Source organism: Carya illinoinensis, chromosome 9 (assembly GCF_018687715.1).
Source record: "Carya illinoinensis cultivar Pawnee chromosome 9, C.illinoinensisPawnee_v1, whole genome shotgun sequence".
Classification (NCBI taxonomy): domain Eukaryota; kingdom Viridiplantae; phylum Streptophyta; class Magnoliopsida; order Fagales; family Juglandaceae; genus Carya; species Carya illinoinensis.
The window spans coordinates 3,853,805-3,869,142 of record NC_056760.1 but is presented as its reverse complement, the minus strand read 5'-3'; the positions used below and the strand labels follow the sequence as shown (position 1 = coordinate 3,869,142).

General features: G+C 37.9%; 3 protein-coding genes across 4 annotated transcripts; 2 read left to right on the top strand and 1 right to left on the bottom strand.

Moving 5' to 3' along the window:
- Positions 1-25: 25 nt before the first annotated feature.
- LOC122277538 (tRNA-uridine aminocarboxypropyltransferase 2) lies at positions 26-1,008 on the bottom strand. Its single transcript, XM_043087551.1, has one exon. It carries the CDS (start codon positions 919-921, stop codon positions 160-162), a length of 762 nt encoding a protein of 253 aa, XP_042943485.1. The 5' UTR covers positions 922-1,008; the 3' UTR covers positions 26-159.
- Positions 1,001-4,636, top strand: LOC122277539 (protein N-terminal glutamine amidohydrolase). Of its 2 annotated transcripts, none has more exons than XM_043087552.1 (6): positions 1,001-1,272; positions 1,823-1,928; positions 2,353-2,430; positions 2,619-2,749; positions 3,033-3,157; positions 4,269-4,636. In XM_043087552.1, exons 1-6 carry the CDS (start codon positions 1,205-1,207, stop codon positions 4,424-4,426), a joined length of 666 nt encoding a protein of 221 aa, XP_042943486.1. In that variant the 5' UTR covers positions 1,001-1,204; the 3' UTR covers positions 4,427-4,636. The 2 variants fall into 2 exon arrangements, with proteins under 2 accessions (XP_042943486.1, XP_042943487.1); XM_043087553.1 differs by having other exon boundaries at positions 3,645-4,302.
- Positions 4,637-10,460: 5,824 nt separating this feature from the next.
- On the top strand, positions 10,461-15,243 carry LOC122275489 (exosome complex component RRP43). Its single transcript, XM_043084577.1, has 9 exons — positions 10,461-10,625; positions 10,823-11,019; positions 11,141-11,190; positions 11,286-11,355; positions 11,464-11,569; positions 12,052-12,118; positions 12,275-12,350; positions 14,131-14,423; positions 15,014-15,243. Exons 2-9 carry the CDS (start codon positions 10,860-10,862, stop codon positions 15,095-15,097), a joined length of 906 nt encoding a protein of 301 aa, XP_042940511.1. The 5' UTR covers positions 10,461-10,625; positions 10,823-10,859; the 3' UTR covers positions 15,098-15,243.
- Positions 15,244-15,338: the final 95 nt, after the last annotated feature.

The following is a 15,338-nucleotide window of genomic DNA, read 5'->3' as shown; positions in this document are numbered from 1 at the left end:
TACGGAAAACCCAAAACAAAAATGATTTATTTTTTGAAAATTTGGAGAATTAATCATTAATCTAAAAAATATTCGGTACATATTCGAAAACACGTTTGGAGGGAGTGAACAGACATTTCATGCCTATACGGTTAGAATTCGTAAAGGTTGATTTTACGTCTATAGTGATATAGACGGCTCCGAACCCTTGCTGTTTTCCATCGAGTCCTTCTCCTTACCCTTCTTCAACAACTTGGGCCTGGGCTTCATGGGCTTCAAGTAACGAGCCTGCAATCGCACCATCTCTCTCAGAACCTCTATCAATGTCCGCTCTATCTCTATTCCATTGGGCTCAAGAACCCTCAGGGCCCTCGCCACCGCCTCCATGGTGCTCACGCACCCACCGTACGGCTCCTTCCTCAGAATCAACTCCGAGTCGTATATACTCCCGCCGCTCACACTCTCATCGTAGTCCAAACAAACCCTAGTTGCAAACTTCGACAGGAAACCCTCGCTCGTGCTCACCATTTCCTTGGCGTGCTTCCAGGTTGCATCAAAGACGATCAAGACCGGAGGGGTATTATCTTGTATGAGAGAGGATAGGGTAACGGCGGGAGAGGAAGGGTTGGTGGGGGGGAAGAGGTAGATGGCGGGAGGGAATTGGTCGAGGAGAGGGGAGAGGCCTTGACGGAGGCGGCGGGTGATGATTGTGGTGGAGTTGAGGAGGCATTTAGTCAGAACCGGCACAGTAGACAGCTTATGGTTGGCCTCGTGGGGGTGGTGGACGATGACGATTTGGGTCCTGGTTGTGATTGGCTGGGCCGGTAGCTTCTCGCAGAGGCAGACTGGGGTGGGTCGAGCGCACCTCACGCAGACGCTCCGCCGGGCCGGCGGTGGCTCGGCGGTCATGTGGAAGTGGTTGGTGGGATTTCCAGGGTCCATGTTAATTGTTCGGGCGTATGGGCGGTTCGTTTTAGGATGGGTCCGAACGAAAGATGCGTGTGTATAAAAAAATTGAAAAACTTAGCCTGCGACCATACGATGTACAAAGCATTTCGAGTTCGAGAACACAAAACGCCGTCGTTTCCTATTTTCTTAAATTATAAAAAAAAAGAAAAAAAAAAAAAAGAACAAACAAGGGGGAAAAATCATGGCGAACATTGCTGTATGAATATCGTGCGGGGCGTTTGTTTAGGGACAGAGAGTGAGAGGTGAAGAGCGAGAAATGAGTACCTCAGAGTCCGTACGAAGCAGTTTGGACATTTCTGATTTCGATCACATTCCTTATTACTGGTAAATACGCACTTCGTCTCTCTTACCGAATCAGTGTTTTGAGTTAAATTCATCATTTTCGAAATAATGGACAAAAATCCATGTTTAGGGGTTTTTAGGTTCCGTTGGTGAAAAAGGTACTCAATAATTGCTAGGCTCCGAAATGTGTATGGAATTTCCTTGAAGTCTTTCTGCTTTCGTAGGTATTAATCAGCATCCTCTTGTATCTTTTGCTTGGGATACTTTGAGAAACAGGAGAGGTGAGGATTAGACCCGCAAGCATATTTCCCCACCTGGGAGATTGATCAATATTCGAAACCACCTATATAGCCAAGATCATAATTTACATTTGTATGTAAATGTAGAAGTCTTACAAGCCTTACCGAATCCACCAGTATTTGCAAATTTTGGCCCAACTTTCTCTGCATGAAGAACATACTCGGCATTAATCAAAAGCTTGAAGCTGTTCTCTCATTTCTCAAACTATAAGCATACGGAATTTATTATTATTATATTTGTTTGTAGTGAGGAGAACGTATACTGAATTTATTATTATTATATTTGTTTGTAGTGAGGAGAACGTATACTTCCTTTGCAAGAAATTATGCACCAGTGGAGTGGCAGACGCTGGGGGATCTGATCTTTTTGTCGTTTTCATTTCTAATGAGAATAAACAGGCATGTATCTTATTCTGAATTTTCCCTTTCTTGTTCCTCTGGATATGGTGGAATTGTGCACTTAAGAACTATTTAAGGTGAGCTGAGACAAGACCTTAATCATGGGTACCTGGTATTAGTGTTCTGATGAGCTCAGCTCAAAGCTATGGTTTTTATGGGATTCTTGATGTTAAAGGGATTCTTGATGTTAAAGTTAATACTTACTGTTTTCTTATTAGTTGGTTTCTTTACTGTAGCTGTATGTCTTTAATGCTAGTGCATCAAGATCCAGACAATCCTGAAGTAGTCATTTTTTAAATCATTGAAAGTGTTTTGTTGTTGTTGTTAATGTGGATTTGACATATGGAAAGAATCATGTGGTGTGTAAGTTTGACTGAAAATGGAACATTTGTTTGATTCTAATTATTTATGGAAAATCTTGTAGATTCCATTGTGGCATCAGAAGGCCAGCAAAAGAGCAGACGGGATAGTTCTCTGGGATTATCATGTTGTTTGCATTCAGGTGAGACCAAACGCTTTTTCTGTAATGGCAGTTGTTTTCATTGTTAGGAGCAACTTGAGAGTAAACTAGAGTTAGTTTTGCTCATTAATGTTCATTTTTTAGCATTTTGTCTCCTTACGACTTTAAAAGTCGTGTTGGGACTTTTGTTAAAAGTCCTACCAATTGATTTGTTTCCAAAAAATTTACAGAAAAGAAGAGAAGGTGACACTCCTCACTTAGTGTGGGATTTAGATTCAAGCCTTCCATTTCCTTCTCCTTTAACCTCCTATGTGTCAGAAACTATCCGGCCATCATTTCAGCTCTTCTCTGAGTACCAGAGGTGATGTGTAATTAACTGGATATTTTTTTTACTTCACTATTTCTCACTTTATAGGTGAGTATGTCAATGCATCATTGTTGAGTATTGCCCCCCCTTATGTCTTCTTGTTTTCTATCTCCCTAATTTGGGTGCCTTATTTTGTATACATCCTGTGTACTTCAGCTGCGCACCTCTAATAAAATTGACATTAAAAATTACATACATATGACTGCTGGAAGAAATATTAAAACCCAGGACAAAATTATATGTTCTCATTGGAAGAAACTGCTGCTTTTGTTATCAGGTTTTTCCGGATTGTGCATGGTCCAATATTTCTTCGTTGCTTTGCATCGGATAGAAGACACATGAAAGATTCTGTTGGGAACTGGATTGCTGAACCTCCTGTATATGAACCCATAGTCGCTGAAGGTAAATGCTAAGAGCTATATGTTTTTGATTTGTTCACAATTTCTGTTCTCAGTTAGATCTAATACTAACTTAGGTAAAGTTTGGCATTCTTTCACATCTTTCCCTTTTGGATTCAGTTCCTTAGATTGCTGTATTTTTCATGGTAACAAATTTCTCTGATTACATGCCCTAGAAGATTAGAGTGCTTGGGATAGAGATAGCAACTTTATACACAGCTAAATAATTTTGAAGTAAGCTAGAAATAACTGATTATATTTGTATGAAACTGTCCCATTCCAAAAACATAAAGGGACTAGGATTGTTGTTGTTGAGACGTGTTTCTTATTTTTGCCAACGATTTCCAGTAACTTGTAATCAGAAAGTAGGAGGGGCTCAGTGTGTCGAGGGATACCTCCGATGCCTAAGTTAGTATATAGCTTGGAGAGTATTTTGAGTTTTAGGGTGATCAAAAGTTACCTCTTGCGTGTTCTTTGACTTTTATTTATAGGGGTTGGTCAAGTGAGGAGAAGGCTCGTCTCATGACTGATTTCCTCTGATCCTTGCTGGATTGCGGATTGTTAGGGCTCCCGGTCAGCCATTATGTCGGAGGACATTAATTCTCTGGGCGAGTATCACGGGCGGCTATCATGCTGGATATTCTCTATTCGTTTTGTCATTGATCCGTGGTTAATGACAGATGGGTTTGAATTACATATTGGCGCATAGTGGTTGTTGGTTCTTCAGTCGAGGGTCATGGGCCTCGGACCTTTGATCCATGGGCTCTCTCGGTCGTGGGCTTGGCCCACTCTTTAAGGGGGATTATTCGGCCCTGCAATTTTCATAGAAATGGACATGGTGTGGTGTTCTCTCCTGTAATCTATTAGAGGAATTTGGAGAGCATTGTGTTGTGTAAATGGTCACCATTTTGATAGACTGTTTTTTTGACAAGCAACCACGTCAATGAATATCGTTTCCTTTCTGTTTCTCAGTTAATACTTCTGAATTTTAGCTATTTAAGTAGCTTTCGGGGTAAAATTGGATTCCCAAAAGTATTGCATTTTGATGTGATAACATGGCTCTAAGACATTATGACAAGGCTTTACTTTTCTGTCGCCTGTATCTGCTTGTGCAGATGGTGCCATGCACAACTTGAATGAGTACATTGAGATTCGTGCTCCAGATAACACCACAAATGCCAGAGGTGACTTGACCAATGAGGTTTTTACCCAAAGACTTGGTGTGGTGATGGATGAAGGTCAGCTGGAGGAATTCTTTTCTCAAATTCCTTGATGTATTGTGAATTTCTTATCTGCTAGAATTCACATGCCATAATCTTTTATGATTTTTGGAGTATATACGAGTCATGTTACTTGCTGCTGTTTCTGGATTAGTTCATTTAACAGCACCCGTTGTTTGGGTTCTTGTTGAATGGCTGCATATAGAGCATGCATTATCTTCTGTTTTGATGTTTGGTATAAGTCAAGTCTCTCATTCAATCTCGATGGCCTTTAGCTATAAAAGCAGGAAGTATGAGTGAAATAATTATGTTAATATTCATGAAGAATTTTGTTTTTCACACTTTACCGACTAAAAAACAACAAAAGTGTGCTACATAATGCGTTGATGTGGCATTGCCAATCAACTATTTGATCAACCCTTTTTAAAATAATAAATGTAGAGAGTTGATAGATAATTTCATATGAATTTTGCTACATACAAGCAAAGTCGCGTACTAAACTGCGTACTAATACTGATTCATTCATATTCAAAATTTAAATTAGTACTGTTTTCAATAAAATCTACTTTTTAACCAATCATATTAGATTGATGTACATATTAGTGCGCAGTTGTGCTTGTAACTAAATTTTTCAATATCATATAAGAGTGAGATGGAGATGTAGTAGAGTAATGCTACGCTTCATCATGGATTTTGTCACCCATCATACATACTTGTTGCTATGACACATTTTAAGTGGCTTAATATGTAAACCACCTATATGGCAGCCACCTAAAAAATGCAGCATGCTACATAGCAGGTGTGGCTGGAGATGATAAAATATAAGATGAAAAATAGCAATGTTGTATCATTATATCCCATTTTTTAAAAAAAAAAAATCATTCATGAGGGAAACTATATATGTCGTTTCCTAGGCCTGATAAATGTAGTTAAACGAGTAACATGATTCTTTAATGAATGGCTACCTTTAGAAGCCGATGCCAAAAAAGTAGTTTCAAAAGAGGGGAGAGGAAAAATTGGGGAGCTGATTGTGGTGGATGCAGAAGTCAGCAGAAGGCTAGAAAATAGAGATGAAGATGGACATCAGATATACATGGCACTGGTGATGAAACTAGTGAAAATGAACATTGTGAAGATTGAGAGAACAACAAAGATAACGGAGGTGATGAACGCAGTGGAGGTTGATTGTGATGATGGGTTGGAGGGAAGAAAGTGAAGAAGATGGGGGGAGTGACAAAGATTATAACGAGGGAGATAATAGAGATAAAAGGAAGATGGTGATGATCGTAAAAGATGATGAAAAAGTTGGAAGTGACGAAGATCTTGGAGGAATTAGTAATGTGGTGATATTAGTAGTGCAGCTTACTCGATAAATAGGATGGGAGGCTCTTTTGAGAGAGCACTTTTCAGCACCACCTAAAAGACGTTCTCTTCTTCACCTGGGCTTCCACGAGGGCTGGGCTCTACAGCCTAATTTTTTTTAAAAGTATTCTTCAACTTTCAATGCAAACATTTCTAATTTCTAAACGAGTTTTGTATAAACATATTTCGTGTTACAATTTGCGTATCGATTATTTTTATTTATTTATAAGCATATAAAAAAAATTTTAAAAAAAGAAAAAAAATCTCTTATTTTATAAAAATTATTTTAGTTTTTAATTCAGATTATTTTATTAAATATATATTTTAGATATCAATATCGGTGTGTGAATTAGTGCACAAAGTATACTTGTAAAAATATTTTTCCTTCCCAAAATAATCTTTGAGAGTATTTTGAACTTCACCCCACCACTTTCGTAAAAATAAAATAAAAAATAAAAAATAAAAAATAAAAACCACTTTATAAAAATCTAAAGAAACGCTTTCACGAGTTTCACATAATTATTACATTGTAAATTGTAATAGAGGAATAGACTTTGTGTGACGTTTCTCATGTTTCCATTGAATGAAAGTTAATCCTAATTTTTTTTAAAAAAAAAAAAAAATCTTTTTCGATGGGCCTCTATTAATTTTCACGTATATTTTTATTTCTGCAAAAGTTATTCTTTCTTTTTGAGGAAAAATTTCTAATTTCTAAAAACTATTTTTATCATCAAAGATTCAAATGGTATGTGAAATTCCATATGTGTTCAGGAGTAACGGAATGAATATTAGCAACTAGAGAGTGAGAGCTAGGACCGAACTCAGAGAGTTGGGTGGGGACAATTCATGATTCAAGCCTCCTGGTGCATGTCTAGTAGTGGTAAAGGGAGTCCCCAATCTCAATCTAGAGAGAGAGAGAGGGAGAGCCTACCTAGCTTTTCTTCTAACTATTCTGAGCCATGCAATTTATAAATATTTTCTTGTGCTTTTATTCTTTAATTAACTTTCTCTTGATTATTAGTTTTTTGGAGTACTGGTGCTCATCGCTCATGACACGTGTGTAAGACCCGTATCATGGTGCTTGGATTGTGTCAAATATGTATGTAAGATGTTACCTTATTTGCTTAGCTGATTTACTTCACGCTTTGGATTAAGGGAAATGTAGGTAACATTTGGACTGACCCATATTTTCTTTCTTCTTTTATGCCTTCCTTTACTTTAGGTACATGCATATTAATATTCTCGGCAATTGCATATTTTAAAAGGGCCTCACATTTTTGCTACTAGCATGCAACAAATGCCTTGAAGACCCATAAAAAGTTTTGGCTTCTGTGGTTATCAAACTAAATTATCCCCACCTCTCCCCAACTTTCTCTACCAACATAACTACCATTTTCCTACCTTCCCATAAAGTGAGAAGTTTTGTCTCCCATGAGTCTTCAGCAGCCACCTGGGCGTGGGAACGGACTGCCTCTTGAACCTGGAGATGGGCACCTTATACAATCAAATCACGAGATACGTATTGTAATGCCAACAAATGCGGTGCATGATTTGCAGGTTGCATCCGAAGTTCCAATCGTCACGTTTTGGAAAGCCATAAAATTTTCATGGAGAAATCTCTGGAATGATCAACGATCTCCTGATCCAGTTGTAGGTGAGAATCATGACCATGAAGTTCTCCCCACCCCTCTACAAACATGGATGGCATTGAATGTTTACCCCCGGGTGACCCCAGCTCGAATCTTATGGTTCCTTCTCGGTTCAGTATGTTTCCATTGTGCATTAGTCACTTTCTTTGAAACAAAGTATTACACAACCACCATTGCAGGGTATAGCACTACTGTTGTGCGTGTCACCTTTAGATGGATGCTGGAAATAGCGCACACAGTTGCCCTAGCTTTTCTATTGTTCACAGGTTTCTATAACAATGCAAGTGAAAGATATAGGCGCCATTTCCTGATTAAGTCAATTGGAGATTTCTTGCTTATGCTTGGAGCATGTTTTCTGATTCTGAAAATAGGCACCATGCATGTGCTAAGTCCCATTGGGCCACCGTCTTCTGATTATGCCGTCCGGCCACACCCGTCGATGGCAGCAAATTATGGCCTATTAATATTAACATGTCAGCTTCTCACAGTTGATGCCCTCTCTATAATAAATTTACTTCGGCCTGGCCACCATTACTTCATCTTTGAAGTCTCGACGACAGGGACGATGCACTTGACCTTGGAGTTGCTAATGCATGGGCCTCCTCATTATCTTGGAGCTTTTTCAGTATTATTTAGCTTTATAATTCTTGTCATCAAGAATTTCCTGTGGAGGAAAATTGTAGTAAACGGACAGGTACCAGTTACTCGACAACAAACTGGCCTTGCAGCTTTGGTTCCTCGAGATGTAGTGAACGGACAGGCACCAGTTACTCAACAACAAACTGGCCTTGCAGCCTTGGTTCCTCGAGATGTTCCTTGAGTCAGCTGGTTAATTTACATGGCCGGAGACCAATCATGTCGATCTCAATCGATAGAACTCGAGCTTGTCGTGTAAATATTAATATGATATGGACATATATGAAATATTAATATTTATAGACCTTCACATATTCGATCTGCAACTGCAATTGTAATATTCCTTAATTAGTTTACCATTAATAAAACGTTGTAATATTAGTACTCATGTGTGCCAAGAAAATGTTGTACTAAATTAGAATGTAAACTCTAGCCAAGTGTTTCTCATGTATACTAACTGTGCACCTAGGCTATCAAAAATATATATATATACACATTGTTGTATAAATTATCACAAATCCTCTGGCAGTTCGAATCGATCACATGACGTATGGAACAATTACCGGCCTGCAGCTAACTTTTTTTTGTTCTTTATGTTTTTTAATGAGTTCCTAATTTTACATATAGTTCGTGAAGTGAACAAAGTTTTAAGTCTATTGATCTGTGTCATTCCCTCTTGGCATGCATGGATATTCATGATACATATTTTTAATGAATATATATGATATACATTATATATCCATGCATATATATTATGATGAAGTAATTAATTCAAATGAATATTAATCAAGTTTATTTTTTAGAGGACTCAAGTTCTGCTAGCTAGCTCTTGATCAACATGACAGACACTGGTTTTCTCGTATCTAAAAGACTAAAACAACCAGTTTGAGATGTCGAGAATAGTTATGAACATTACTTATCAGTCAAAATTAATCTTTAATTCCCTTTTCAAAAACCAATTAAGAAGTTAAATACAATTGGGTTTTTATTACAAACAATGACTTTATTCGAAGATCGATGATGTGAACAACATTTTATTCTTTCTTCTCGTAGGTGGGTTTGGAATATTTTTTCTAGAAGAAATCCAAGATTGGCATTAAAAAGTGACTTGATTGGTTCCTCACCTTTCATATATATATATATATGCGTGTAGATTAACTTTAACAAAACGAACAAAAAAAAAAAGGAGAAGAATGAAAAATCCTTGGTTGCAGCCTCCTCTTTCCAGCTTCAGCTTGAATTACCTAGAAAATTTACAGATGGAATCAGATATCTTTGCCCCTAGGTCATTCTTTAATTCCCTTGCGTGCTAGAAGATATTTGGAATAACTGCACAACGAAGATCACCACTCTCCCACCAGCATTAACATCCCGTCCGTGCTCTACTGTACTGAACACTCTATATATATATATAGCTAAACACCACACTCCTAATGCCAGTTGAGACCTTATTCATCACACAATAATCTTTAATTTCCAGTTGCAGCTAGCTAGCCAGCGCGCTAAAATCAGCATCTAGGTTCAGATCAATGCTTGGGTTTCATCATGCATGCGCTTTGGAATGGGTGGCATTGGCAATATGTGCAGCACCACGTACCTCCGATCCCTTTGGAGGCCGGTGGCTTTCTCGGTGTTGATGCCCTCTCTATAATCAATTTATTAGGCTTCACCAACACAATTCAAAGTCGCTATGGTGCTCAGCGTTAGAAACATTAATTGCATGTGGTTGTTTGTTGGAGTGGCAGGATGTATTTAGTATATTTTTTTTTTTATATACAGGAGTAGGGTTTCGAATTTGGTTCTCTTATTTGGTGATCAGACTTTATACCATCTGGTTTAAAAGATCTTAACAGTGACATTGTTTTTTAAGTTCTGTTTATTGTAACTCAACGTGTAAATACAATACTATTTATTGTATAAGAAAATTATATATATCACACTATCATCCTAATGTATATAATACATGAATTATTATGGCCCGAGGCTAAATTTCATATTCCTATATATATATATCTAGATATCATTATTAACATTTGGATAACCATAGATGTTTCAAAGTTTTCCCAACCAACCGATCATGAAATTTGAAAAGGGAAAAAAGAACAACCAGAAACAAAGTTCAATGCAATTACTGAGTTCAATGAGATCTATCATTCTCTTAGTTCTTATTAAAGACATTTGAACATCGGATTCTCATGTTCTAATTTGAGGTCATGTAAATGCAACAATTTTCATTACTCTTGGATCAATATTATTTATTAAAAAAATTAAAATTAATGGATATCACGAAATAAGAATAGAATGAGAGTGTATGGCACTGAAATTTTCATTAATTATTTAGTTGGCAAAGGTTTTTAGCTTATGAAAAAACTCACTACTCATTACCATCAAAATCACGAAATCGTCAAATAAGTCGATTGGACTCAAATTACATGGGCTCGGATTTTCGTTGTTGATTCGCTGGATATTACCTGCCCGAACCGACCCGGAAAATACAGCTGACAACTCCTCCGCAGGCCTGCAAACTGAAAAGTTCATTTTGCGGAAGAAACTCCCGGCCACTCCCTTGCAGAGTCGCAGTCTTTAGCCCGCCCCTTTCTATCCGGTAAGTCTCCTCTCTTTCCGTCTCTCTCTGTAACCATGCATTTATATGAAATCCATCCATCGCAAGTTTCTTTTGTCCCCTTTTCTGTTTCCAGAGATAAACAAGGCGAGTTCTGTTTTGGGGTGCAACAATGTATTGCAATCTTTAAATTATATAGTTCTTTTTATCCTAAAAGGCTGTTTTCCCCATTTTGAAAGTTGAGGGAAATACTAGGTATTCATACAAGGAAGAGAAATGGGGTTACCAGATGCATCTGGAGATTTGTCTTCGGAAATGGAGGTGGATGCTTTTAGACGCCTCTTCCCTCTTCGATTTTATGAGCGTCATCTGGCTGAATCCATACGGCCTGATGGCAGGCCATTAGGAAGAGCTAGAGATACAACCATAGCTCTTGGTTAGTAAAAAGAATTTATCATTTATTGGCATTCTCTCTCTTTCATCTCTCATATAAATTTTTCATTATTTGGGTTTTTACTCAAACTGAACTGATCAACCATTTTCTTTCTTCTGTCAAGGTGCCGTTACATCTGCTGATGGCTCTGCATTGGCAAAGATCGGTTCAACCGTAAGTACCTTTCTCTTGCTTTATCTCTACACGTGTATCGGGTATACATTTTGTTTGTTACCTAAATTAAAGACTTTTCCCCGCCTCTCGGACAGACAATGCTGGCTGCTGTTAAAATGGAAGTCATGACTCCTTCCATGGAGTCACCAGATGAGGGCTGCATAGGTCGACCAGCTGCATATTTCTTTTCTTCTTCTTCTTCTTCTTTTTTTCTCTTGCCTTTGCTCACTTTTATATAGGGGATATCAATATGCATATTTCTGTTATTTTCAGCTATTGATTTCCACATGCCTCCAATTTGTTCTCCAATTGTTAGGCCTGGCAGGCCAGCGGAGGCAGCACCAGTTGTGTCAAAACAATTATCTGACACTATTTCAAGGCATGTAATTCAATTCTCTGGCTACTTCTTGATAGTTAAATTCTTTTTTCCAAAGGTGCTATGCCCCTGTATCCGATCCCTTCAGGCCATCAAACTCCTTAATATGGTTTAACATCTGGTGTTCAAGGTAGTCATTTAGGATATATTCATGGTTTTTTGTGAAATTATTTTTTGGAATACGGTTTGAAAACAATTGTTGCTGTAAGAAAATTAAATTTATAATCACAAAAAGAAATTACATTTACAAGCTCATCTAGGTAAGTTTTCTCGAGTTTATCTCTTTGGTGCCACTGCTTCCTTGTCCTATCCCTTGCACTATAAGTGCCTCTTATGTTTAAATTATGGCTCCTTTTTATACCACTATCTGTAGGGTTGATCAGAACTTCTATGATCGTCAATGGTCTCATCTAACATTAGTTTCTTACCTTACTCCACTTTCATTTCTGGTTAGTATCACTGTTATGTAATATGTGCTGTTGCAGTTCTGGCATGATTAATCTGAAAGAGTTATCTTTGGTCAGTGGAAAAGCTGCATGGATGGCATACCTGGTAATGGTTTTTACTGTCTCACTGAATCACCATTTATATCTTTTAAGAAGAATAGGATGTCTTCCTTCCGGTGCTTTGAGCATGTTCTCTTGAACCTCTTGAATTATACTGGTTAATATCTGTTGGATTGTATAGTACTCAATTTATATCTTTCAGGACATATATTGTTTGGACGCTGATGGTGCTCTCTTTGATGCTGCTTTGCTTTCAGCTGTTGCTGCCTTATTTCATTGTAAGTGTTGTGTGCCTTCTATCACTTGGTATTGTTCGTGGTCCATTCAAATGCTATCAAAAGGACTCACAGAGACAGCCTAGGAAATTTATCATACTTGCCAACAACCAAATGCACCCTGAAAATTCAGTTCTGCACGCCCAGCTTTGACCGCTGGGCATGCGCGCTAGCACAAATCTCCCTTTTCATTTTTTTTCTTCTTTTGATTTTTACATTTTTTAAACATATTTAAATATTTTTAAAAAATAAAAAATTATACCAATACACAAAATCACTTCCTTAATCATTGAGTAAAAAATAATTTAAATACATGAGCGGTCAAAATGAGGGGGCAAACTCATGCGGCATATTAGCATTTTCCTACACTGTTTCCTTGCCTTTTTCTGATGGTTTGATAGTCCCGAAGTACTCATTCATTCTAAGAGCTTGGCCCGGTTCGCTGGTTCAGATGCCCATTCCTTAACGGGCTGTCCTCTCTATGTTTAGCTAGCCCCAAAAAGGGTAAATAGGGGCAAGGTTAATACTGACCTTTACTAAATGCTTGCTTAAGGACTCCACGAGTAGAGCCACAAATGTTATACACAATCAGTTGTGAAGCTTCTACTCCCTATTTACCTCGCTTCCACGTTACTCTGTTTCTTACCCTTATTGATGGTGCTTTGGTATAGATATGCAATCATTCCTTTTTCCACGTTGAAACATACATGGATGTTTGACAATGTTTTGTTGGCTGTGTTTTAGATACTTGTAAGAACAGAAAAAAATTGATAGAAACCGGGAAATACCTGTCAATCTGTAGAATCTGGGAAAAATGCGTGTCAGTTTCTTGTTCTTCCTTTCTTGTGCGACTCAAGAAAGCTTCTTGCCTTCAGACCTCAGCCCCATAGCATCGGATATTGAGGTTTCATAACATATTGATGGTGCAAGGTCAACAATTTGTTGAGTCCCGCCAATTTAATAGTTGAAATTGCTGGAACTTTTAGTTAAGGCTTTATGGGATGCAATTTTCTCGAGGCTTGACATTGCATGGGTCATGCCCAAGAGGGTGATAGACCTATTGTCTTGTTGGCAAAGGATTAGGGGCAATCGCCAAATTGCTGCTGTATGGAAGATGATACCTTTATGCCTAATGTGGTTCACATGGAACGAAAGAAATGACCGCTGTTTTGAGGATAAGGAACGCTCCCCGGACAGCTTCAGGGATTTCTTTTTGCATACCCTGTTGCTTTGGGCCCATTCTATTGCATGGAATGGAACGGGTCTTAATGATTTGTATGCTACTATCCGTAGCACGTAGTTTTTGTAATTAGGCTTTTCTTGTATACTTCCTGTGTACTTGGGCTTTGCCTATTTACGAGGATCAATAAAACTTCTTTTACCTATCAAAAAAAAAAATTGCTGGAACTTTTACACCATATGATTGGAGATTTTTTTTGGTGTTATATCAAGAAAGTATTTTTGTTGTCTACTTGCCTTTCTAGAATGAGATGGCCTGAAATCATACTTTTAATTTTAGTGATATTCATCAACTATACGTGGGATCAGGTTTTTTTCAATTAAAGCCAAGTTAATAATATAGAGTGGATGTTTATTGGAGAATTCTTGGTTACGAGGTTCTATACCTACCAATTATGCAATTATACTTTCATAGACTTCAGTTTGAACACACATAATTTGTCCTTTTAATTTCATTAGTATATATTGGGATGTAGATTTAACTCAAAATATTTAACCAAATCTGCAGTGCCTTATTTGTGATAAAATCATCCATGCCTTGCAGTACAAATCCCTGCAGTTTCTCTAAATGATGATGGTAAAATAGTTGTGTCTGAGGAAGATGGAGGAAAGCTGGAAAAGGAGCCCGTCAATAAAGAAAAAAGGAAACTCACTCTGAGAAGCATTCCTTTCTCACTAACATGCATACTTCACAAGAACTACATCCTTGCAGATCCCACTTCGGAGGAAGAGGCCATCATGGAAACTCTTGTTACTGTGGTTTTGGATTCATCAAGTCAACTCATTTCTCTCTACAAGCCAGGTGGAGCAGTTCTCGCCTATACATCAGCTGTACAGGTCAGTTTTTTACCCTGAAAAACTCCCACTTAAAGGATCCATAACAATTATCAATACGGTGAATATAGCATGTTCCAAGCAATGGTCCCACCATCTATCTGCTGAACCTTGAAAACTAAGATAAATATGTATGTTTAATTCTGGGGGTATCATGGTCAGGATACATTGAGAGAGACTAAGGTTTTTCGTTCTTTTCTTAGAAGCTTTGAATTGATAGAACTTTGTGTAGAGAAGGACTTGAAATCGTGAAATGCTGCAGCAAGTTTACAACAGCTTTGGACATGTCAAAAGTTTTATTCCCCTCCCCCAAAAGAAAAAGAGAGAAATAAAAGAAAACTCAGATATATCGATTTGTCCAATCTGTGTAATGTGTAATGCGTATGATTGTGCCGAGGAGCATATATCAGTATGGCTATTAGGTGTGAAGGTTTACACGAAGCCCTAGGATTTGTCCTTCATTATTACCACTATGTATAACGTTTTCTAGTATTCATTTCATATTATGCACTCTGGGCTTTCCAAGGCACATCAAACGTGATCCATGTGGGAAAAAGGCGAATGCTGATTATGGAGTATTGCTGTTGTTGCAGGACTGCATTGCATTGACGAGACAGAGAGTGAGGGAGCTACAGAAGATCTTGGATGAAGCCAATTCTGGCATGGAAGTTGACTAGGTTTTGATCTTTATATTTTCGGGATGTTATTGATTAGTATAGTTGGTGGATTAGTTGTTTTGTTTAACACCTATACTTACTGCTTATTCTTTGTTTCTACGCTGAAATTGATTAACTCAAGGAAAAAAAAAAGACACTTTTGTGAAGGGTAGAGTTCTTAATCAATCTGGGCTGGCATATGCAGAGGGGTTTGAATTTTTAAGGAGTCATGAATTAATTCTGGCATTACCATTGTTACTCC

Coding starts and splice junctions, on each gene's coding strand:
- LOC122277538 (XM_043087551.1), bottom strand. CDS start 921: ATGGACCCTGGAAATCCCACCAACCACTTCCACATGACCGCCGAGCCA.
- LOC122277539 (XM_043087552.1), top strand. CDS start 1,205: ATGAGTACCTCAGAGTCCGTACGAAGCAGTTTGGACATTTCTGATTTC. Junction 1,273..1,822: donor GATCACATTCCTTATTACTG/GTAAATACGCAC, acceptor ATTTGTTTGTAG/TGAGGAGAACGTATACTTCC. Junction 2,431..2,618: donor ATCATGTTGTTTGCATTCAG/GTGAGACCAAAC, acceptor AAAAATTTACAG/AAAAGAAGAGAAGGTGACAC.
- LOC122275489 (XM_043084577.1), top strand. CDS start 10,860: ATGGGGTTACCAGATGCATCTGGAGATTTGTCTTCGGAAATGGAGGTG. Junction 11,191..11,285: donor TGGCAAAGATCGGTTCAACC/GTAAGTACCTTT, acceptor CCTCTCGGACAG/ACAATGCTGGCTGCTGTTAA. Junction 11,356..11,463: donor ACCAGATGAGGGCTGCATAG/GTCGACCAGCTG, acceptor TGTTATTTTCAG/CTATTGATTTCCACATGCCT.